This window comes from Rana temporaria, chromosome 4, assembly GCF_905171775.1.
Source record: "Rana temporaria chromosome 4, aRanTem1.1, whole genome shotgun sequence".
Classification (NCBI taxonomy): domain Eukaryota; kingdom Metazoa; phylum Chordata; class Amphibia; order Anura; family Ranidae; genus Rana; species Rana temporaria.
The window spans coordinates 103,418,077-103,442,277 of NC_053492.1; the positions used below are offsets into that span (position 1 = coordinate 103,418,077).

Sequence of the window (24,201 nt, forward strand, 5' to 3'; positions counted from 1 at the left end):
ACCCACAAATGGAACTTCCGCTTTTCGGAACCCTCCCCCCCCCCTCCGTTGTCACATTTGGCACCTTTCAGAGGGGAAGGGGGGTGCAGACAGCGGGGACCAGTGAGGACGGGCCACGCCACTCCCGCATGCGTAATAGGGAACCGGGCAGTGAAGCCGCCACGCTTCACTTCCTGATTCCCACACCGAGGATGATGGTGGGGGCAGCCGAGAGACAAGCAATTGCTCAGCCTCGGCTGCCGACATCGCGGGCACGCTGGAAAGGTAAGTGTGCATTTTTTAAAAGTCAGCAGCTGCAGTATTTGTAGCTGCTGGCTTTTAAAAAAAAAAAATGGGTGGACCTTCACTTTAACCTAGCTGTGATGTAGTGCATCTGTACGATATACAGTATAGAATCTAGTGCAGCAAAGTCTACATTAAAATAGAAAAAGATTGCTATTTAAATTGCAGGTAGATGTCAGCTTTGGCCTCTTTATTTCTGTTTGTAAACAAACAGCCAAGGACTCTCCATGTCTTTACAAGACCTTTATTCTGTATGAGTTTCTGGTATGGATGGTAATGGTACGGTGAGGTGGGTCCACCAGATCTAGTAAGAGTATCCATCTTATTCTGTTGATGCATGACGAATATACTTCCAGGCGTGAATAATCTGCACTGATGTTAAAGGAACCATTTCCTACTCTTCGTGAAAGAATCTGATGTTTTGATATCATCACCTTTATGGACAGTTTTGTTTTTTTCGTTTTATGGACACTTGCACTATTTTATTTTTCAATAAGATTAATATGTTATATCTTTTAATTGAGTTTGATATATGAGGTTGTGATCTCACTTCTTTTTTTGTGATATTTTTTCACTTCACCTAAGAACTCGCATTACATTGGGATTTCCTTTTATTCTATGGTGGAGCTGCACTTTATTTTCATTTTTCTGTTACATTATCCTTTGTTGTGTTGGCAGCTACTGTAGACACACTTTTTTGGGAGCAGAACAGTATTTTATTATTTATACATTTTATGGGGAACCCGAAAATGTCCCTCTGAAAATTAATACTAGACCCTTATTCAAGCATGCAGTCTGGCTGGCCAGGAAAGAGGGGAACACACGTAACTCAACCCCCCAAAAGTAAACAAAGATGCAGGGTTTCCCTAATGATGTCATTAGCCATGTGGTCATATTTGATCAGTGATGTCAGTGCTATCTCCACCCATTTGTTTACATTGCCACATATGCCTGGCCTGTAAATTAATGGGGTTGGGTGACATCACTGGTTTCTAAGGACATGGCGGGTACTGGTACCCTCTGCTTGCTCAACAACCAATGACAGGAAGGAAGCTGTCATAGTTGTAGAAATACCATGAATCATGCTCGACTTCTGCTGAACTAGAAAAAGTCTGACGTTTAGAAAAATGCCTGAGCTTGAACTTTCTCAGACCAAGCCTTGAGCTTATCCTTCTAATCCACCTCCAATCAGAGACACGTTAAGTCAATAAAGGTAAAAGATCAGATGCAGAGAGCACAAAGGCAATGCTGGTGACTTGTCCTTTGCCTCTGCTTGTCTTTTTAGGCACAGTTTAGATCCTCTTCAATAAATACTCAAAGCTTAGGAAAGACCTGTTTACGGATGCCTTCTTACTGATAGCCGGGACTATTTGATGTGTTTGATTATATATTTAAAAACCAAGTTCCTTGTGTTTTACATAATTAGGGGATATCCTTGAATGAGCTCTCATTATAGAACATTTAGGAGCCACACAGTCACATAAGGAATAATAAAACACTGGTAAAGCGTAATGGGAAAACCCTGGAAATTTCCCTGGGCAGTCTCTTCTTCTGTCCCATACACAGTGCAGATATATACATACAGTAGATTCTGCACAGCACATTTCTGTGCTTCTAGCCAAATGGATTGCCTACTAGCAAAGAAGATTTTCATTCTTGTGGCTGCTGTTTTTTTGTTGTGCTTATTAGGAAATGCACAAGGTGAGTGTCTTTGCTGCTGTTGTGGATGATATACTTTCATAGAATGCTTGTCACGGCTCTTAAAGTAGCAAGTTCCATTTCGATTAGTCTTAAGCATCAAAGGATGTGCTGGTATTGGTTCTAACATTTGGCAAATAGGACCAGGAGCTATAAAGTGTACAGAGTCATATGGCTAAAAAGACACAAGCACATAGTGAAGTCCTTGCATTGTTGTTTGCTCGGGGGAACTAAGAAGGCAAGCATTGCTGCTGTGTTATCCATTTATTTCAAGAGCCTCCCATGTATTCTGCAGACCAGGTAAAGCTTCAGGAGAATGAGAACCCATGTGGCAGTTGTACTCTAGGGAAATGGTGTAGGCATACCTCCCAACATTTAATAAGTCCCATGCGGGACATCTTGTTGAGCGGGGGGGCGGGCCAAAGTTGTTAACCGGGGGGGGTGGGTATCAGAGTTGTTGAGCGGGGGGGGGGGGGCGCCGGGGATCAGAGCTGTTGCGCGGGAGGGGGGTCTCCTACCTGTTCCGAATCCCCACCAGCGCCATCCACCTGCCGCCATCCACCTCCCCTTCCACCACCATGGTCCGTAGTATTTCCCGCACTGTGATTGGGCGTATAGCTGTCATGTGTGGAGGCGGGCATTATAGACGTTCGCAGACAGGCCAGCCCCACGACGCACATGACGCCAATACGCCCAATCACAGGCCAGGCTACGGACACCAAAACATGGCGGGGAAAATCAAACATGGAGGCCCCCGTAATGTCGCGCTCGGGGCCCTGTTTTGCGGGAATCTTGTCTAGTCCGCGGGACCCCGGGACACATTTGGAATTCCGGGAGGATCCCGCGGAATCCGGGACGGTTGGGGGGTATGGTGTAGGTATTGTACTCATCTTCCTAGACATTGTACTTTGAAATAATGTAAACATTTTGACCAACTTAGAGATAAGTGGTCATCGCCTTCTGCGAGTACTTAAATCCTATGGTGGGCACTGTTGTGAGCAATTCATGAAACTTGTAGAAGATACAGAGGAGTATTTAGAAACTGTTTAAACATATTTTGCACTAAGCATATTATTTCCAATGACATGGTCTTGCAAGATGAGGAATTGTTCAGAGTGGACTCATTTTATGATATTCATAGCTTTATTTGCACTTATATTTGGTTATAGTAGATTATGAGTGTTAACAATTCAAAAGCTGATGTATAATTTCATGGCTTAGAACCAGGGTTCTCTAAGAAGTTCCTCCAGAGGTTTCTAGGGGTTTCTTATACAATGTCCAATTTCTGCCTCGCAGATAAGCTCCTGCTGACACCCTTCATTTAAAAAAAAAAAAATTGCTATCTGTAATTCATCCCAATGACCACCAGTGTTGCTCATCTTACTTTAAAAAAGTAATTAGTTACAGTTACAAATTACTTTTCCGAAAAAGTAATTGAGTTAGTGACTCAGTTACTACATTAGCAAAGTACCGTATTTATCGACGTATACCGCGCACTTTTTTGCCCTGAAAATCAGGGCAAAATCGTGGGTGCGCGGTATACGCCGATACCCGCTTTCCCGCACCGAGTTTGAATACTGCGCCGACATATACCGAGCGCAGTACACTCGGGTATAGTCGGGCAGTCTCGGCTCTTTCCGCGCTCACGTCCTGGACGTACAGGACGTCAGCGCGAGAGTTGCCGAGCCTGCCCGACAATACACGAGTGTACCGCGCTCTGTATATGTCGGTGCAGTATTCAAACTCGGCGCGCGAGGACGCCGCAGAAGGACGCCGGACCCGACAAAGAGGACACCCGAAGCCGCAGACGGACGCCGGACCTGACGAAGAGGACACCCGAAGCCGCAGAAGGACGCCGGACCCGACGAAGAGGACACCCGAAGCCGCAGACGGACGCCGGACCCGACGAGGCCGCCGATGGACGCCGCGCAAGACACCAAAACTGTAAGTACAAAAAAAACTTTTTTTCCACAGGATTCGGGGCAACTTTAGGGGTGCGCGGTATACGCGGGAGCGCGTTATACCGCGATAAATACGGTAATTAGTTACTCAGCAAAGTAACTGACTTTTTTTTTGCCGGCATATGACGACCCCCTAATTTTCCAGCTAAAATTTTGGTTTTGGGATATACTAACTGTATAAGACGACCCCTCACTGTGCCATCTGTAACAAGCTGATGTGTGTTGATGGATGTGTTTATCCTAGTGTAAATTCTGTATGCGTTTTTAAAAATATTGTCACCACAGAATTTCTGCATCTATAGATCCCTGGTGGAGTTGTTCTCATGTAATTACTGTCATTTTGCTGCTGTGGCAGCGTCTCATATAGAGTTCTCTATTTTCAGAAGCAGAATCAAACCTGCTTTTTATATACTTAAAGTGGAGTTCCACCCATAAATATAACATTACATCAGTAGTTTTAAAAAAATGTCATTAGTCCTTTACGAAAAAATTTTTTTTTTTTAGATGCCTTCAAAGTGTTGTTGCTAGACAGAATAGTTAATCTTCCCACTTCCTGCACCTAGGTGCTTAATGCTTCCTAAACTACACCACACAGACTCCTGGGAATGTAGTGGGTGTAACTTTCCAGGAGTCTGTGCACTCCCCAGTCTCCAAGAATCATGTGACTTGGACAGCACAGGTGCTGAAACCTGATCTGACACTGCTTGTGCAGCACTGAGCATGTGCGAGATTTGCAAGGCTAAAATCCAGGAAGTCATACAGTCTGGCTTCATGATGCCCACACTTAAGATGGCCCCAGTCCATTTCTATTTTATAAAGTGTCTAAATGCTGTAACAACCTAACAAAATGGACTTTAGTTTACAGACTAACTTTACTAGAATACATTAAGATTGTGTATTACAGGGGTATTTATATTTAAAAAGTGAAATTGTGGCCAGAACTCCGCTTTAATATCTCTGCACACCTACACCACTAGACAGTGAGCAACTCTCTGACTTTAGGAATGTCAATTACCATGAATAATATTCAGCATGATTCAGCACGAGTTTTATGAGTGCGATGCAAAATGATCTCCTGTCTTTTGCTCCTACTGACATAAACAGTATGGGGTTTACCGTATCCAACCGACACAACAATGAAACCTATCTTTTCCTACTGACATTAACCTCCCTGGCGGTATGATTATTTCCGAAAAAAGGTGCTGAAAGCAGTACCATTATTTTGCAAGGAAATTTGGCGTTTTATATTGTAGGCCTGTAATTCTTAGGAATAACTCACTTAAATCTGTCCAAACAAGTGTCTAGTAAGCATCCCGGGTATGAATTTTTTTAAAAAACAAAATTATAAATTATAATATAATAAATAATTATAAATAATTATAACAAGTAATAATATTATTATAATAACAATTATTCAATAATGTAATCAACTCAAAATCACTGAAATTTGCTCAGTTGCAGAATTTTCGCTGTCATTACTTTTATTTTTTTATGACGAATTTCCCCACAAAACGATATCGCACAATTCTGCAAGTGATTATAATTTATTATCGCTGTTTTCTAGCTGCTCTAAACCCATTTTTGACATAAAGGGACACTTTTGGTTGCTATGGACAATCTACAGTTTGCAGGCAGAAAGAACAGTTTCTATTATATAAAAGTACATGTAGGGCACTGAGCAGACCACTAGGGACAAGGGGGGTGTGTATTTTTTACATACAGTACTGTAATCTATAAGATTACAGTATACTGTATGTAAGGTGTTTGTTTACCTTTTTGAATTTGGCGCCGTTCTCCGCTCCCGTGCGTCGTAACGTCGCAGGGAACGGAGATCGGCGGCACAGGAGGACACTGTGTGAATCGAGCGAGGTCCCACTCACTCACACAGCGCAGTGGCATCGCTGGATCCAGGGACAAGGTAAGTAACTTTGTCTCTGGCTGCAGCGTGGCGAGCCCGAGTCTGGCTCAGGGATACTGCTTTTGGTATAAAAATCTTACCCCGAGCCAGACTCGGGAATACCGCCAGGGGGGGTTAATAACATAGGGTTTACTTTATCAGACTGACACCAGTAATGGGGCTTGTTTTATTTCCCTGACACCAATGGGCCCCACTAACCGTCCGCCACTTTATTGGTCACATACAATTTTTGACCACATGTGGACTGTGTACTTTGTGCTCCTTTTTTTTCTTCTCCTGCTTAGTAAATGTTGGCAACTACAGCTTTTTGCACTAATTGTATGCAAGATATACATAACTGTGAAAAAATCCCTATAAAGTGAGCTCACAGACACTCCAACGGACCGCTCCACATGCCCAGCCATTTTGGGTCAGGCAGAGCCTATTCCTATCCCAGGCTACCAGGCTTGGTGCGGATTGCACATGTGGGTAGTGTCGGGATAGGTCACCCATCTAACAGGGACAGTAATAGAGGTAAACCGATGAAGCTGACTGATAGTCTGATGTGCCTACACACCATCAGTTAAAAAAACGATCGAGTCCAACGCGGTGACGTAAAACACAACGACGTGCTGAGAAAAATGAAGTTCAATGCTTTCAAGCATGCGTCGACTTGATTCTGAGCATGCGCGGGTTTTTAACCGATGCTTTTGCATACTAACCGTCAGTTTTGACCTATCGGTTAGGCGTCCATCGGTTCAATTTTAAAGCAAGTTCTAAAATTTTGGACCGGAGGATAACTGACCGATGGGGTCCACACACCATCGGTTTGGACCGATGAAATTATCCCTTAGTCCGTTTCCATCGGTTTTGACTGACCGTGTGTACGCGGCCTGAGTGTTTACTGTTACCGCACAGCGCTGCACCTCCCCGCATATCCACACTCAGAAACACATATCTTATTCATTCTGGCCCATGGGACAAATGTCCCTTTGGTTCCCAGCTGTCCCTCAAGAATAAGGTATCATATCATATGTATACATTTTTTTTTTCTAAATCAGTGAATGAACAAGATTTAACCTGCCTGGCGGTATTCCCGAGTCTGACTCGGGGTTAGATTTTCCTGCTGCGAACGGTAACCCCGAGTCAGACTCGGGCTTGCCTCGCTAGATTCACAGGCTTGGTTTACTTACCTTGTCCCTGGATCCAGCGATGCCACTGCGCTGTGTGAGCGAGCGGGACCTCGTTCGATTCACACAGTGCCTCTGTGTAACGCCGATCTCCGTTCCCTGCGACGTTACGACGCTCGGGGACGGAGAACGGCGCCAAATTCAAAAAAGTAAACAAACATCTTACATACAGTATACTGTAATCTTATAGATTACAGTACTGTATGTAAAAAAAACACACCCCCCTTGTCCCTAGTGGTCTGTCCTGTGTCATGCATGTCATTTTATATAATAAAAACGTTTCTTTCTCCCTGCAAACTGTAGATTGTCCATAGCAACCAAAAGTGTCCCTTTATGTCAAAAATGGTTTTTAGATCAGCTAAAAAACAGCGATAATAAATTATAATCACTTGCAGAATTGTGCGATAGCGATTTGTGGGGAAATTCGTCATAAAAAAAAAAATAATGACAGCAACAATTCTGCAACTGAGCAAATTTCAGTGATTTTGATTTGATTACATTATTGAATAATTTTTATTATAATTATATTATTATTTGTTATAATTATTTATAATTATTTATTATATTATAATTTATAATTTCGTTTTTAAAAAAATGTCATACCCGGGATGCCTATCAGAATCTTGTTTGGTCAGATTTAAGTGAGTTATTTCTAAAAATTACAGGCCTACAGTATAAAACGCCAAATTTCCTTGCAAATAATGGTACCGCTTTCAGCATGTTTTTTCTGAAAGAATCATACCGCCAGGGAGGTTAAATCATTGGAAACTGCAGGTAGAGGTCATTGGTCTTTTATTATGGTCTTCTCCAGCAATTCCTGGCATAGGGGAGCCTGGGTGATTTGGTTACACTGGCTTAAGAAGGTTAAAACATACAGGTTTATGGGGTGGCGGATGATATGTAATACGATGAAAGAAGCCATACACTTATTTCAAGTATTTCTAACCACTAGGCTACCGCCCGCTGTCAAATGACGGCGGGACGATAAGCCTCTCGTTCTGGGAGAATGTCATATGACGTCCGCGCCTTCCCGAGCCACTAGGGTACCCGCGATTGCCCAGTAACTGAGCAGAACCGTGGATCTCTGTGTGTAAACACAGAGATCCACGTTCTGTCAGGGAAAGGAGACCGATGGTGTGTCCCTTGTACATAGGGACACCGATCGGTCACCTCCCCCAGTCAGTCCCCTCCCCCCACAGTAAGAATCACTCCCTAGGGAACACATTAACCCCTTGATCGCCCCCAAGTGTTAACCCCTTCCCTGCTAGTCACATTTACACAGTAATCAGTGCATATTTATAGCACTGTTCGCTGTATAAATGTGAATGGTCCCAAAATAGTGTCAAAAGTGTCCGATGTGTCCGCCACAATTTCGCAGTCACAATAAAAATCGCAGATCGCCGCCATTACTAATAAAAAAAAAATGAAAATGCTATAAATCTATCCCCTATTTTGTAGCCACTATAAATTTTGCGCAAACCAATCAATCTACGCTTATTGCAATTTTTTTTACCAAAAATATGTAGAAGAATACGTATCGGCCAAAACTGAGGAAAAAATTAGTTTTTTTATATATTTTTGGGGAATATTTATTATAGCAAAAAGTAAAAAAATTGTTTTTTTTCAACATTGTCGCTATTCTTTTCTTTATAGCGCAAAAAAGAAACACTGCAGAGGTGATCAAATACCACCAAAATAAAGCTCTATTTGTGGTGAAAAAATGATTTCATTTGGCTACAGTGTTGCATGACCGCGCACTTGTCATTCAAATTGTGACTGCGCTGAAAGCTGAAAAATGGCTTGGGCAGGAAGGGGGTGAACGAGGCCAGTATTGAGGTGGTTAACAATAAATAACAGATTACTGATATGAACAGTAAATGCCATGTTATTTACGAATACAGTTTTACTTCAATGATTCTTAATACTTTGCCAATAGTTTTGTTTTAATGCTTTAAAGTAGCTCATTAATTCTGTTCATGTTATGCATATTCTGTATCTACAGTATTTGACTGCTGCTACTCATACCGCAAAACGCCTGTATCTGTGAAAGCCATTAAGAGTTATACCACCCAGAGGAGCAATGAGGTGTGCCCCATCGATGCCATCATGTACGTTGTAAGAATTATTGTTGTTGACAAGATGCTGACCGCTATATGCTGTTCTGTCTTATTTTTGGCCACAGCCACATAAATGTTAAAATCATGGCAGCACTGTGGTTAGAAATTGGTGGGAGTAACTGTTTTTCTTTCATCTTGAAAGGCATAGCAATGGTTATAACCTCTGTCAAGCATTTATTGACAGAGCTTTAGAAGTTTTAACTCAGCTATGAGACATAGGGGGTTATTTACGAAAGGCAAATTCACTTGAAATTGCACTCAAAGTGCACCTGGAAGTGCAGTCGCTGTAAATCTGAGTGATAGATCTGAAATGAGGGGAAGCTCTGCTGATTTTATTATCCAATCATGTGTAAGCTAAAATCCTATTTTTTTTTTTCCTTACATGTCCCCCTCGGATTTACAGGGACTGCACTTCCATGTGCACTTTCAGTAGTACAAAGTGGATTTGCCTTTCGTAAATAACCCCCATACTGTATATAGCAATATCAATAATTGAGTAGACTTAATTGGCGACAGCTCATACACACCAAGCAGTTCAGCATCACTCAAAGCAATTGAAGTCCCTAAGAGGGTCTCTGCAACAAATCCAACAAGCACTACAATAAATACAATAATTCCCCAGAACAATTTTTCCAGATATTTAAAAAATAATAATGAATCAAACTATTTCGATATTTCATTAAATGTATGCATTGATATATAATAATTAAAGAAATTGCAGAGGTGCCTTGAAGTGGCAGTGTTGCTTTACACATACAGGCATACTCCACTTTTAAGCACACAATGGGGTTTATTTACTATCGCTAGAGCGTGCAAAATCAGGCTCACTTCTGCATAGAAACCAATGAGCTTCCAGGTTTTTTTACCAGGCTTAATTGAACAAGCTGGGGTTAGAAGTTCATTGGTTTCTATGCAGAAGAGATCCTGATTTTGCACTCTCCAGCGATAGTAAATAAACCCCATTGTGTGCTTAAAAGCGGGGTATGCCTGTATTTGCAAATATATGAAAAGAGAGGAATTTACTGCGAATGGAGCAGTCAATGTTGATGGGGAAATGCCTCCTACAGCTCTATTGTGGTCTGCCAGTGCAGGGCGGGGGGGCACAGGGAGCTTTCCTGGACCGCAGTACACAATGATTATTGCTATTGGCTATAGCCGCTGACAGTAATCAAATGTAAATAATCCAACAGGCTGGTTGTACCCTACTCGATCGATGGATATACTTTGGTACAATCAGCCTGCCTACAAATGGATCAAGGAGGACTCCATGGCATACATGTCTGATACCTCCCACTGAGGGTTAGCCCATTCACACAGGGGCAACACGACTTCCAGCGCGACTTTGGGAGGCAACTTGGACACGACTTGAGTATGAATCACAGCGCGACTTGGGGCGACTTGGGTCGCCTCCAGGAGGGGGAACTTCATGCCAAATTGTAAACAAAAAACCGGCATGGGTTCCCCCTCCAAGAGCATACCAGGCCCTTAGGTCTGGTATGGATTTTAAGGGGAACCCCGTACGCCGAAAAAACGGCGTGGGTGTTCCCCCAAAATCCATACCGGAGCACGCAGCCCGGCCAGTCAGGAAAGGGGGTGGGGACGAGCGAGCGCCCCCCCCCCTCCTGAACCGTACCAGGCCGTATGCCCTCAACATGGGGTAGGATTTATATAGGCCTTTTATGACATCACAGTGCCATCATGCACCGGGTGGTGATGACATAAGGGGCGGGGTCACTGGGTGATATCACCAGGTGACCACGCACCATGCCTATATAAAGCGTTGCGCACCCGGCATTATAGCGGGAGGAAGCGTTGTGTCAACATCGAAGAAGAGAAGAGGGAAGAAGGCGACGCAGAAGACTGGGCCGCCGCTAGTAAAAGAGCTGGAAGAACATAGCGGAGGACCCCCGCAGAAGGCAGAAAAAAACAGAGAGCGGAGAAGTGTGAAGAAGACCCCGAAGTCGGAAGAAGACCCCCGGAGCTGCCTAATAAATTACTTTAAAAACCTGTCTAGTGTTTTTTTTCTTGACACTTTTTCCCCCCAGGTGAATGGGTAGGGGTACGATGTACCCCAAACTCATTCACATAGGGTGGGGGGCCGGGATCTGGGGGCCCCCTTATTAAAGGGGGCTCCCGGATTCCGATAAGCCCCGCACTCGCTGACCACGACAACCAATGGCCAGGGTTGTCGGGAAGAGGCCCTTGTCCCCATCATGGGGACAAGGTGCTTTGGGGTGGGGGGGGGGCCGCAGGGAGTGCGAAACGCGTTAGCCTTTTCCTGATTGTTTGCTGTGGCGTGTGATGTTCTGTGACCAGTTTTAATAAAAAGGAACGTTTTTGGAGTGCGGCTGTCCCAGCTTCTTCTCTTCAATTTTGCATTAATTGCATTGCCGGCAACCATGGTTTGGATCCAGTGAGTAAAAGTTCCTTGGTTCATCTGAGCGGTTACTTTTCTTCTCACCTACCCCCCCCATGTTGAGTGCATGCGGCCTGGTACGGTTCAGGAGGGGGGGGAGCTCGCTCATCCCCACCCCCTTTCCTGACTGTCCAGGCTGCATGCTCGGATAAGGGTCTGGTTTGGATATTGGGGGGACCCCCACACCATTTTTTCAGCGTACAGGGTTCCCCTTGAATTCCATACCGGACCGAAGGGCCTGGTATGATCCTGGAGGGGGAACCCATGCCGTTTTTTTATTTAAAATTTGGCGTGGAGTTCCCCCTCATGATTCATAACAAATACCAGCTCTGTGGGAGGGAGGGGTTTGCGGTTCACACTGGGGCAACATACTGTAAAGTCGCCTCACTATGAACGGGAATCCAACTTGGATGCGACTTCCATTGAAATCAATGGGTACAAGTCGCCTAGAAGTTGGATTGAAGTAGTACAGGAACCTTTTTTGAAGTCGGAGCGACTGCAGTAGTGTACATTAAGACGGCTCCTTTCACTTACATTGTTTTCTTCATGCAGTGCGACTTGAAGCGACTTGGGGCGACTTCAGGTCTTTTTTTTGGTTTGTTTTTGTTTTTTTATGGGTTTGCCGTCTTACTGTTGTGGGGGGTAAGTTTGGCTGCAGAAGCCAGTTGAGGCAATTTAATCTGTCAATATTACATTTAATAGTAGAGGTGAGCCAGCCACACAAATTTTTTAAGCTGTTTTGTACTTTTTTTTTGTCGTTGTAGGCGATAGTCCAAGGCTCCGACAGTCTGCCTTGTTTCCCCTGCGTGGGTGTTGATGGTGTTATTGAAATTCCAATAAAAAAAAAACAATCAGCCTGCCCATAGATGGATTGAATCTTGGCAGGACCATGCTACACTGGCCAAATTTCAATCTGACGGGGAAAACCAAACTCATGGGTTTCAGTAACATTTTGACTATTGAAGCCAAATTGAAAAGTGGTTGTTTTTATTATACAAGCAAGTTAGACCTGTATACAGGGAGAGCAAGAAGCAATACAGAGTATTGTGTTCAAAATAGTTGTTCTGCATTACTAAGGATTGCTAACATAATTTATATGTCTTAAAGTGGTTGACAACCTTACTATTTACCTCCTTTGAACTTCCATCCTGGCTTCTGGTGAGATTTACTGAGATAATGGTCATTCGCATGTTACTTCCACCAGTTCCTCCAGAGAACAAATCTTCAAAAGACATAGCGCAAACTCCCAGCTGGAGGTGTAAATTAGCACTCTGAAGCCTAGTGCACACTATTGTCGCGAACACACGATAATTTTTCGGGTTGTAAAAAAAACAACGTTTTTCAGGCCTTGCCTACACACGATCGTGAGTTCGGAGTCCGATACATGACCCGGCGGCGACGAATCGAATCAGACAAGAAGATGATGTGCATGACCCTCACCCAATCACAAACAATGTGTTTGTGATTGGGTGAGGGTCATGCACATCATCTTCTTGTCTGATTCGATTTGTCGGCGGCGGGTCATGTGTCGGACTCCGGACTCGTGACTCGTCGTGGGTGGGTGGCGCTGGCGCATGCGCGCGCCTGGGGTCTCCCGCCCGCGGCCGCCTGCAGTGTCGCTCGTGTCTGTGTCGAGGAGGCCCAAGGGAGTCTGGCGCTCAACTCCTCTCACCTGTGACCTGACTGAGTGAGTCACTCACTCTCACTCCTCAGCCGACAGCCGTCGACATCTCCCCCGTCCCCCGTGGAGGCTCCGCTCCACCACCGGTCGGCGGTCTGGACTCTGGGGACCGGGATACCTCCTGACTGAGAGGCTAGAGCGCAAGCAGAGACAGGCAGCACCGACCGACTGATGCCCCCTGTGCAGCCAGAGCCAGGTGAGGAGCCGAGGATCGGATTGGGAGGGAGCGGCCTAGTCTAAGGCCTTAGGCCTGGTGTGGTGAAATATGAACTTTGTGCTGCTAGTGCTACTGGTTAAGCTGACTGACTGCCTGATATTGCTTGTAAAGCTTGAAAGACTCCAATTATCTGTCTATATAACAGCATGTTATATATTTATAAACAGATAATTGGAGTCTTTTAAGCTTTACAAGCAATATCAGCAGTGAGTCAGCTCAGCCAGTAGCACAAAGTTCATATTTCACCAAACCAGGCCTAAGGCCTTACTGGCTGAGCTGACTGAGCTGACTGACTGCTGATATTGCTTGTAAAGCTTAAAAGACTCCAATTATCTGTCTATAAATATATAACAGGCTGTTATACTTATATAGACAGATAATTGGAGTCTTTGAAATGTAGAATATTACAAATAAAAATCTCAGTTACTTTGCCGAGTAACTAGTTACTTTGCTTATGAAGTAACTGAGTCACTAACTCAATTACTTTTTCGGACAAGTAATTTGTAACTGTAACTAATTACTTTTTTAAAGGAAGATGAGCAACACTGAGACTCAATATACTGTATCTGGAGGAAAAGCCTTATCAGTCTAGGGCAGGACTGTGGAATACCGCCCATTCTCCTTCTCTCCAGAACATAGGAGATGTTCTGGAGTCCACTGAGTTAGGACCAATGGGTCTGATAACATATGGCAAAGGCAGAGAACAGAGAAAAGTATCCACTCACATTTCTGGCAGGATCAACAGGCATTTTCTGCACTTATTGAACAAATATAACAACATAACACATTCATTTATATATATAACAGATCAAAAAGGACCAAATAAAAGACGTTCATTGTTAGGGTTTACATATATTTTAATTGGGTTGACATGACACAGGGATTTTGTGATATTGTATGTTGCATGCACTTTCCCAAAAACTTGCATTCAGTGATTTACTGATTTTTTCCCCTTCAGTTTCAGGACAAAGAAAGGCAAAGTGTTCTGTGCTGACTCCACTGATGGATGGGTCAAGAGAGCTATAAGAATTCTTGGGTAAGTTTTTTAAAATCCAACGAGAATTGTGTGTTGTCGGAAAATCAAACTGTTTGTATGCTCCATCGGACAAATGTTGTCAGATTTTCCGCCAACAAATGTGGGATAGCATGCTTTAAAATTGTCTGCCAACAAATTTGTTGATGGATTATCCGATCGTGTATACACAAGTCCATAGGACAAAACTCCAAAGTACAAACACGCATGCTCAGAAGCAATGCTAACCATAACACAACATTAGCAGAAGTTGGCCAAAGGGTGGCACTAAAGAGCTGAAAAACATATAGTTTTGTGTCTGTTGGCCGACAATTCTTTGCCATTTGTATGCAATACAATTCCTGGCCACGCCCTTTGGACAAACGTCCTAGGCTTTGTCCGCAGAAAATCCGATCGTGTGTATGAGGCTTAAGTCTGCATTTTTTTTATAGAGAACATCAAATCATTTACATCATTCTTTGATCCCCAAATGAACTTGCAGTGTAATGTTGCTAGCACATATACAAACAATTTGAATGGAAGTTTGTAAGAAGGCTAATTGCTGTTGTGGAAAAAATGGGAAAAAAATTCTCTAGTATTAAATATTAGCCATTATGGTATTTTATTGACATAACACAGATAAGAAGGTCCCAGGGAGAGAATTGGCAAATTCATATTCTAATGGACAAATTCCACAGTACCCTAGAGCAGTGTTCCCCAACCCCCGGTCCGCGGCCCACTACCGGGCCGCGGCACTTCTGCAGCCCGGCCACGAGCAGGCGGCATGAGAGAGCCCCACATGCGGACCGCTGCACTCTGCCATTCGGACCGCAAGGAGACTTTTCTTCCTCCTGCGTCGAGCCGACAGCGGGAGGCGGAACAATTCTGGGTGGAGGGCGGAGCTGCCCGAGGTTATCAAACAAGCGATTGGCTGCTAGGACTGTCCTTCATCCTAGCAGCCAATCACCTGTTTGTTACCTCGGCCCTCCATCCAGAACTGTCCCGCCTCCCTCCCTGCAACTTTTCTCCTCATGCTGTGCCTCCCTCCGATCTGTCCCTAAGTGTGGGGGACGGAACCGAGGACTGTAATGGACTGTAATATGTGGGGGACGGAACCGAGGACTGTAATGTGTGGGGGACGGAACCGAGGACTGTAATGTGTGTGGGACGGAACCGAGGACTGTAATGTGTGGGGGACGGAACCGAGGACTGTAATGTGTGGGGGACGGAACCGAGGACTGTAATGTGTGGGGGACGGAACCGAGGACTGTAATGTGTGTGGGACGGAACCGAGGACTGTAATGTGTGGGGGACGGAACCGAGGACTGTAATGTGTGGGGGACGGAACCGAGGACTGTAATGTGTGGGGGACGGAACCGAGGACTGTAATGTGTGGGGGACGGAACCGAGGACTGTAATGTGTGTGGGACGGAACCGAGGACTGTAATGTGTGGGGGACGGAACCGAGGACTGTAATGTGTGGGGGACGGAACCGAGGACTGTAATGTGTGGGGGACGGAACCGAGGACTGTAATGTGTGGGGGACGGAACCGAGGACTGTAATGTGTGGGGGACGGAACCGAGGACTGTAATGTGTGGGGGACGGAACCGAGGACTGTAATGTGTGGGGGACGGAACCGAGGACTGTAATGTGTGGGGGACGGAACCGAGGACTGTAATGTGTGTGGGACGGAACCGAGGACTGTAATGTGTGGGGGACGGAACCGAGGACTGTAATGTGTGGGGGACGGAACCGAGGACTGTAATGTGTGGGGGACGGAACCGAGGACTGTAATGTGTGGGGGGGAAGGCTGAGAACTGTAATGTGTGGGGGGGGAAGGCTGAGGACTGTAATGTGTGGGGGGGGAAGGCTGAGGACTGTAATGTGTGGGGGGGGAAGGCTGAGGACTGTAATGTGTGGGGGGGAGGATGAGGACTGTAATGTGTGTGGGGGGGGGGGGAAGGATGAGGACTGTAATGTGTGGGGGGGGAAGGCTGAGGACTGTAATGTGTGGGGGGGAGGATGAGGACTGTAATGTGTGTGGGGGGGGGAAGGCTGAGGACTGTAATGTGTGGGGGGGGGGGAGGATGAGGACTGTAATGTGTGTGGGGGGGGGAAGGCTGAGGACTGTAATGTGTGGGGGGGGGGAGGATGAGGACTGTAATGTGTGTGGGGGGGGAAGGCTGAGGACTGTAATGTGTGGGGGGGACTGAGGACTGTAATGTGGGGTTATGATATAAATAGGGGCAGATGATAGTACTGTTAATGGGGGAGCCCAGAGTATGACAACAGTACCAGTGACAGGGTGAGTGTGAGCAGGGCCTAGTGGGGGCACTGGCTTCATCTGTTGGGGCCTTACCACATCTGGTGGCAGGCAGCATGGCAAGTGACAATCCGCATCTGATGGCAGGCAGCGTGGCAAGTGACAATCCACATCTGGTGGCAGGCAGTGTGGCAAGTGACAATCCGCATCTGGTGGCAGGCAGCATGGCAAGTGACACACTCAAAGCTCCCACTGATTCTGCATTATGGTGGGTTTAACTTTATTTTTTACTACAATGTAATAAATAGAAATAATGCGCTGACAAATTGCCCGCGAAAAATCGCTTACCCCCCGCATGCCATCCCCAACCTCCCTCCAACCGGGCCTTGGAAAATTTTCTTCCATGCAGCTGGTCCCCGGTGCCAAAAAGGTTGGGGACCACTGCCCTAGAGTACCTGCAGGTTTGTGATCCATCTGGGGCCATCTCAACTTAACAAAATTGTGTGTAATTAACCGCCCCACATACATATACTGCGGCAGGCCCTTGAGCGCAAAGTTCATCGGACCGTTGTTGTCGAAAGGTCCAATTGTGTGTATGGGCCTTTAGTGTCAGATTTGTCCGCCACAATGTCACATTCCCGCTAAAAAACACTGATTTCTGCTATTACTAATAAAAATAAAAAAAAAAGTCCATAAATCTATCCAATAGTTTGTAGACACTATTAGGTAGATTCACAAAGAGTTAGGCCGGCTTATCTGCAGATAAGCCGACCTAACTCTGAATCTACGCCGGCGTTTGTTTAAGTGTATTCTCAAACAGAGATACACTTAAACAAAGCTAAGATAGGCCGGCTTGCGCCGTTCTATCTTAGCTTGCAATGTTTCTGGTGGCCGCTAGATGGCGCTTGCATTGCGGCCGGCGTAGATTATGTAAATGAGGGGATACGCCGATTCCCTACGATTTTCGAGAGTACGCAGGGCCTACACCGTCGAGTTACGTAGTTTCCGTACGCGATAGGCCGCCTAAAGTTATTCCACCTATGAGGTGGAATAACAATGTTAAGTATGTCCCGCCGCGAGGTTCGAATTTTTTACGTCATTTGGGCAAGTCGTCCGCGAATCGGGATTTACGTCGTTTACGTTCGCGTCTAAATCAATAGGCCGGTACGGCCTACTTAGCCGCAATGCGCAGTGTAAAAAACTTAAAAAAACGTGAGGTCAAGCCTCATTTCCATACTACACGCCCCCCTCCCAGTCATTTGAATTAGGCGCGCTTACGCCCGCTCGTTTTAGGCTACGCCGCCGAAAATTTGAAGGTAAGTGGTTTGAGAATCACTAATAGCCTAAATAATTTATGGCGGTGTAGCCTAAAAAGACTAGGCTAGGCCGTCCTAATTTTAGGCAATTGTATGTGAATCTACCCATATAACTTTTACGCAAACCAATCAGTATACGCATATTGGGATTTTTTTACCAAAAATATGTAGCATATTGGCATTAATTGATGAATAAATTTGCTTTTGTTTCAAAGCAGAAAGTAATTTTTTTCAAAATTGTGGGTCTTTTTTTGTTTATAGCTAAAAAAATAAAAAATAATTAAAAATTAAATACCAGCAAAAGAAAGCTCTATTTGTGGGGAAAAAATGGCATCAATCTTTATTTGTGTACATCGTCGTATGACAGCGCAATTGTTAGTTAAAGTAACGCAGTGCCGTATAGCCAAAAATGGCCTGGTCAGGAAGGGGGTAAAACCTTCCAGAGCTGAAGTGGTTAAACTAGCAACTTGACCTCAATAAAACCATCAATCGGCACTGGTGACAAATTTCAAACTTTAATTGCATACCATATTTAAAATTGATCTGCTTGAGTTGATCTAATAAAGGCAAATAAGCTGTTCAGTGTGCAAGGCAATTTTTACTTTATTACCTCAGTAAAACTGATTTACTTATTAAAAAGATTTCACTTTGCAAAGAATATCCAATTATGTGCAAGAAAAATAAAATAATAGCATTCTTTTGTTCTGCATGTTTGGATGATGGAAGCCAGCAGAGCTTCACCGCACTTACTAAGTTCGGGGGGGAAATTCCCTTGCAAAGTGCACAGTCTATTTGTCTTTAGACCCCTTTCACAATGGAGCGGTTTGCCGGTCGCTATTGTGCTAAAAATAGTGCCTGCAAACCAACCCTAAACAGCCGCTGCTGTCTCTCCAGTGTGAAAGCCCGAGGGCTTTCACACTGGAACGGTGTGCTAGCAGGATGGTAAAAAAAGTCCTGCTAGCCGCATCTTTGGAGCGGTGTGTATACCGCTCCTTCACCGCCCTGCCCATTGAAATCAATGGGACACCGTGGCTATACCACCGGCAATGCGCCTATGCGGGCGGTTTTAACCCCTTCTTGGCCGCTAGCAGGGGGGTAAAACGGCGCTTTACCGCCGATGCTGCTCCCGCCCCAGTGTGAAAGGGGCCTTACTGAATCAATCCCATGTGTCCCTGCTAAGGAGATGTTCCCAATTTGTCCTCATGATCATTGTCAGTTAGGAAAAAATTAATAGGTAACCATAATTTTACTGTTCTCACCAGAGCATGAAGTGAGGAGAATTTTCCAATGGGGACACCGGTTCAGGTGATAACAGTCTAATATGGTAACTCGACTTACATTGTAGAAATGTTCTTAAAGGGGTTGTAAAGGTACATTTTTTTCCCCCTAAATAGCTTCCTTTACCTCAGTGCAGTCCTCCTTCACTTACCTCATCCTTCCATTTTGCTTTTAAATGTCCTTATTTCTTCTGAGAAATCCTCACTTCCTGTTCTTCTGTCTGTAACTCCACACAGTAATGCGAGGCTTTCTCCCTGGTGTGGGGTGTCGTGCTCGCCCCCTCCCTTGGATTACAGGAGAGTCAGGATGCTCTCTACGTTGCAGATAGAAAAAGGAGCTGTGTGTTAGTGGGCGTTCTGACTCTTCTGTAGTCCAAGGGAGGGGGCGAGCACGACACTCCACACCAGGGAGAAAGCCTTGCATTACTGTGTGGAGTTACAGACAGAAGAACAGGAAGTGAGGATTTCTCAGAAGAAATAAAGACATTTAAAAGCAAAATGGAAGGATGAGGTAAGTGAAGGAGGACTGCACTAAGGTAAAGAAAGTTATTTAGGGGGGGGGGGGGAATTACCTTTACAACACCTTTAAATTTCTTGTGAAGTGAGAGGAAATTTCCCCAAATGGGACACATGCAACAAAAAATAAACTGAGGGATTTAAACCTTCCTTATATTGTCTACAACATAAAACGTTCTTCGCTGTATAAACACATTAATGAGGAACATTGTAAATATATGGCTTTTTTTACTTTTACAGGGAAAAGGCCTAACATCGGAAGATGAAGAATTATGTTAGAAGCTGACAAGTGCATAACATGATTGGACGAATAATAATGTATAGAGAAGTGCTTTACCCATAGGCATTACATTACCATTTTCTTTCATTCTGATTAATCAGAGCAATGGGAAACCCTTTGCTTTGAGTTATATTACAGAGCCTTCCCCATACACGTTTTATTGTTTCCCTCTCCCTTCCCTGTGACCCCACATTTCCTTATATATCAAGTAATAAAAAAAAGTTTGTTCCAGCAGCAGAGAAGTATTATGCCTTGTACACACGATCGGAATTTCTGATGAAAAAAGTCTGACAGACTTTTTTAATCGGATATTCCGACCATCTGTGGGCCCCATCTGACTTTTTTCCGTCAGAGTTTAGAAATAGAACATGTTTTATTTTTTTCCGATGGAAAGTTCCGATCGTCTGTGTGGAACTCCGACGGAGAAAAAAAAACATGCATGCTCAGAATTAAGTCGACGCATGCTCGGAAGCATAGGGCCTGATCCACAAAGATCCGGCGTAACTTAATTTTTCCCGTTTAAGTTACACCGCTGCAAAATCTCTACCTAAGTGCCCGATCCACAAAGCACTTACCTAGAAATTTTGAGCGGTGTAACTTAAATCCGTCCGGCGCAAGGCGTTCCTAATCTAATGGGGCGAGTCCCATTTAAATTAGGCGCGATCCCGCGCCAGACGTACTGCGCATGCTCCCGACGCGATTTTCCCGACGTGCATTGCTTAAATTACGTTACGCCGAGTTTTGTGAATCGCGCCGGGTAACAAAAGTTGCGTCGGGAAAAAAAAAGAGATGCAGCGGGAAAAAAAAATATTAAAAAAAAAATTGACAGCGTCGCGGGAAAGAAGGGTCTACTTTTACATGGTGTACTAACTTTACACTTTGTAAAAGCAGCCCTAATTTTGCGACGGCAAACTAATACTTACGGAGAAAAAACGAAGCGTAAAAGCTTAGTGGATCTCCGTAAGTGCTAGTTTGCATACCCGACGCTGGATTTCGACGAGAAATGCCCCCAGCGGCGGCTGCGGTACTGCATCCTAAGATCCGACAGTGTAAGTCCCTTACACATGTCGGATCTTCTGCCTATCTATGAGAAACTGATTCTGTGGATCAGTTCCATAGATAGAAACAGGGATACGACGGCGTATCAGTAGATATGCCGGCGTATCCCTTTTGTGGATCAGGCCCATTGAACTTAATATTTCTCGGCTCATCGTAGTGTTTTACGTCACCACGTTTTGGACTGTTGCAATTTGGTCTGACAGTGTGTATGCAAGACAGCTTGAATGGAATTCAGACGGAAAATTCCATCGGTTTTATCCCATCGGAAATTCTGATCGTGTGTACAGGGCATTAAAGGAAGCCTATGCTTACTGGCCCTCTTGCTTCAATACCGAGAGTCACACCTCCAGAACAAGTACGCAAATAAAAATTTAGGAATTTCCTGCAACTGTAAAGCCTCGTACGCACGACCGATGAACTCGACGGGCGAAACACATCGTTTTCCTCGTCGAGTTCCTTGTTAGGCTGTCGTGGAACTCGACAAGGCAAGTTTCTCCATTCCCGTCGAGGAAAAAGAAGACATGCTCTCTTTTTGGCTCGACGGGATCCTCGACAGTTTCCTCGTCGAAAAATGTACACACGACCGGTTTCCTCGGCAAAAAAAAAATCCCAGCAAGTTTCTTGCTGGTTTTTGCCGAGAAACTCGGTCGTGTGTACGAGGCCTTATAAACAACCTACCTGTTCTCAATCAGTGACTCAAAGTATTAAAGCCAACAGGTCAGCACAACTAGATGATGAGCATTCTCAGAAGATCGACAGTGATAGTTCCTTAGTTTCCCACGTGGCATGTTTACTTACATTTTCTGATACTTTCTTTCCTGAAGCTGTACCTCAAAAAGAATTTCCACATAGCTCAGCTTTGCATATCCTCTTCCTTGTGTGCTTATTAGTCTTAGGGTGTAGGACTGCATTTATGCATATTTTGCTTGCCTTGACAATTAAAGCATATCAAATTCCAATGTGATTATGTAATTTACTGCCAAAATTCTAAAAAGAAGAAAGACATTTTTGCTAATATGCTCTTGATTTAAAGTGAGGGAGATTTATGCAACATATTTGGAAAGTACAGAATCACAGTATGTATAAAATAATATGCAAAGTGGTTGGAGGGAAGCTTCAGAATGGCAAAGATGTTTTTATTACAAAATATGTGAGCAGACTGCAGTTCTTCATTAAAGCCTGATGGCGTTGTTTTTTTTTTTTGCTATTGTTCACCTGCAATAATAAAACAATGTTTTAGCCGACTTCCATGGCATCACTCTTTCTCCCTGTTTGCATGAATTGTACATGGAGGTTTGCAGAGACTTCCTAGGCTAAGTGCTGTGTTCTTTAGGCTCACCAGACATTATACAGGAGGTGGTATCTCATAGGCACCTATTTCAATAGTCTATAATGGTTTCAGATCAGATTTAGATTTTTTTAAAGCTTATTAATTGATGTTTTATATCTGTAGACAATCTTTGCCACCCAGGCACTTACCCCATCTCTAGTGCGGGCAGCACTTCCCTCCGGCAGCGCTTCTCCTCAGCATCACGACAGCCATGCGTCTCCTCCCTCCGCCTCCTAGGCCAATAGGATCGCTTCTCCTTTCAACCAATCAGGAAATGGGTCTCAAGACCCGCTTCCTGATTGGCCAGGAGGAGAATCAGTGTGACAAAAGCACCCCAAGTCCACTCTTTTTTTAAGACTATTAGAGCTCCTGGCTCTAATCATGTGCTTCGAAAAAAAAAAAAACATTGAAATTCATGCGTCCGGCACCCCGCATGTAGAGTAGGGGGCAACACGCATGGATTAGTGGCGGCACCTCTGCACCCTGCATTATGGGCCGCCACTGCTAAAAGAGCATAAAAGAAGTGGTTTTATTACAGACAGGCTGAAACCATCTAAAAAGAGAGAGTAACCACTCTAAAAATATACACAAAACCACAATATATTCCCTTTAGTGCCCTACGACTCTTTCCCCCCATAAACTTAGATCACCCTCTTGTTTCTGTTTAAAGAGGAAGTAAAAGCTGCCTTTTTTTTTTTTTGCTGACCTGCAAAGTAAAGGCATAATGTGCTAGTATGCATTGCATACTAGCACATTATGTGAAACCTACCTGCAAATGAAGCCCTCGTTGTCATCACTGGAGGCCGCATTCATCTTCGCCCTTCTTCCTTCTGGGGGCCTTCCGGCACTGCGACTGGCCGGAGCTTCATGACGTCACTTCTGTGCGTGCACAGGAGCCGCCGGTCACGGCACAGAGTTTTGAAGGAATGGCATGGGTGACCATTCCTTTAGCGCGCATACGCCAATGGCGTATACAATAAATATCTCCTCAACGATTCAAGTTTAGGAGATATTTACAGTACCTACAGCTAATCCTTATTATAGGCTTACCTGTAATAACAAAACAGGGAAGTTTACTTGCTATCCTGAAAAACAACTTTTTCTTTTCAGTAAGGACTACTGCCCATACCGCTGTGACTAATGGCAGGTCAATCTGTCTGTAAATCTTTAGCAAATACTTCCCATACTTGGCATGTTTAGCAAATTATGTCAGGATTCAATAATGGCTTGCAGGGTCATTTCTGATTCCTGGTACTCACTTCAAATAAGAGTTTGTAGTTTTAGATTAAAGAGGAGTTCCACCCAAATTTGGAACTTCCTCTTAACCCACTCCTCTCCCCCTTACATGCCACATTTGGCATGTAATTTTTTTGGGGGGGGAGTGGGGGCTTCAGCAAGAGTGGGACTTCCTGTCCCACTTCCTCCTTCCTGTAGGCGACAAAGCTTAATCGCCTTCAGGAAGGGGCTGCTGTAGGCGATCGCCTAGGACACGTCACAGGTCCTAGGCGATCTCCTGGCCAATTGCACGGCGCGGCGCCGGGCCAGCGCTGCTCGCGCATGCGCAGTGCCGCTCACACATGCGCAGTGGGTGCCCGGCTGTGAAGCCGAAAGCTGTCACGGCCGGGTGCCCACACTGAGAATGAAGACGCCGGCCGGGGAGAGGGGGGGGCGGAGCCCCGGCCGGCGCG

General features: G+C 44.8%; 1 protein-coding gene across 1 annotated transcript; it reads left to right on the plus strand.

Annotated features, from left to right (window-relative positions):
* Nucleotides 1-1,759: 1,759 nt before the first annotated feature.
* LOC120935309 (C-C motif chemokine 20-like) lies at nt 1,760-20,403 on the plus strand. The gene is made up of 4 exons (XM_040347443.1): nt 1,760-1,983; nt 9,031-9,136; nt 14,418-14,495; nt 20,085-20,403. Exons 1-4 carry the CDS (start codon nt 1,794-1,796, stop codon nt 20,095-20,097), a joined length of 387 nt encoding a protein of 128 aa, XP_040203377.1. The 5' UTR covers nt 1,760-1,793; the 3' UTR covers nt 20,098-20,403.
* The last annotated feature ends 3,798 nt before the right edge of the window (nt 20,404-24,201 follow it).

Coding starts and splice junctions, on each gene's coding strand:
- LOC120935309 (XM_040347443.1), top strand. CDS start 1,794: ATGGGAAAACCCTGGAAATTTCCCTGGGCAGTCTCTTCTTCTGTCCCA. Junction 1,984..9,030: donor CTTATTAGGAAATGCACAAG/GTGAGTGTCTTT, acceptor CTGTATCTACAG/TATTTGACTGCTGCTACTCA. Junction 9,137..14,417: donor TGCCCCATCGATGCCATCAT/GTACGTTGTAAG, acceptor TTTCCCCTTCAG/TTTCAGGACAAAGAAAGGCA.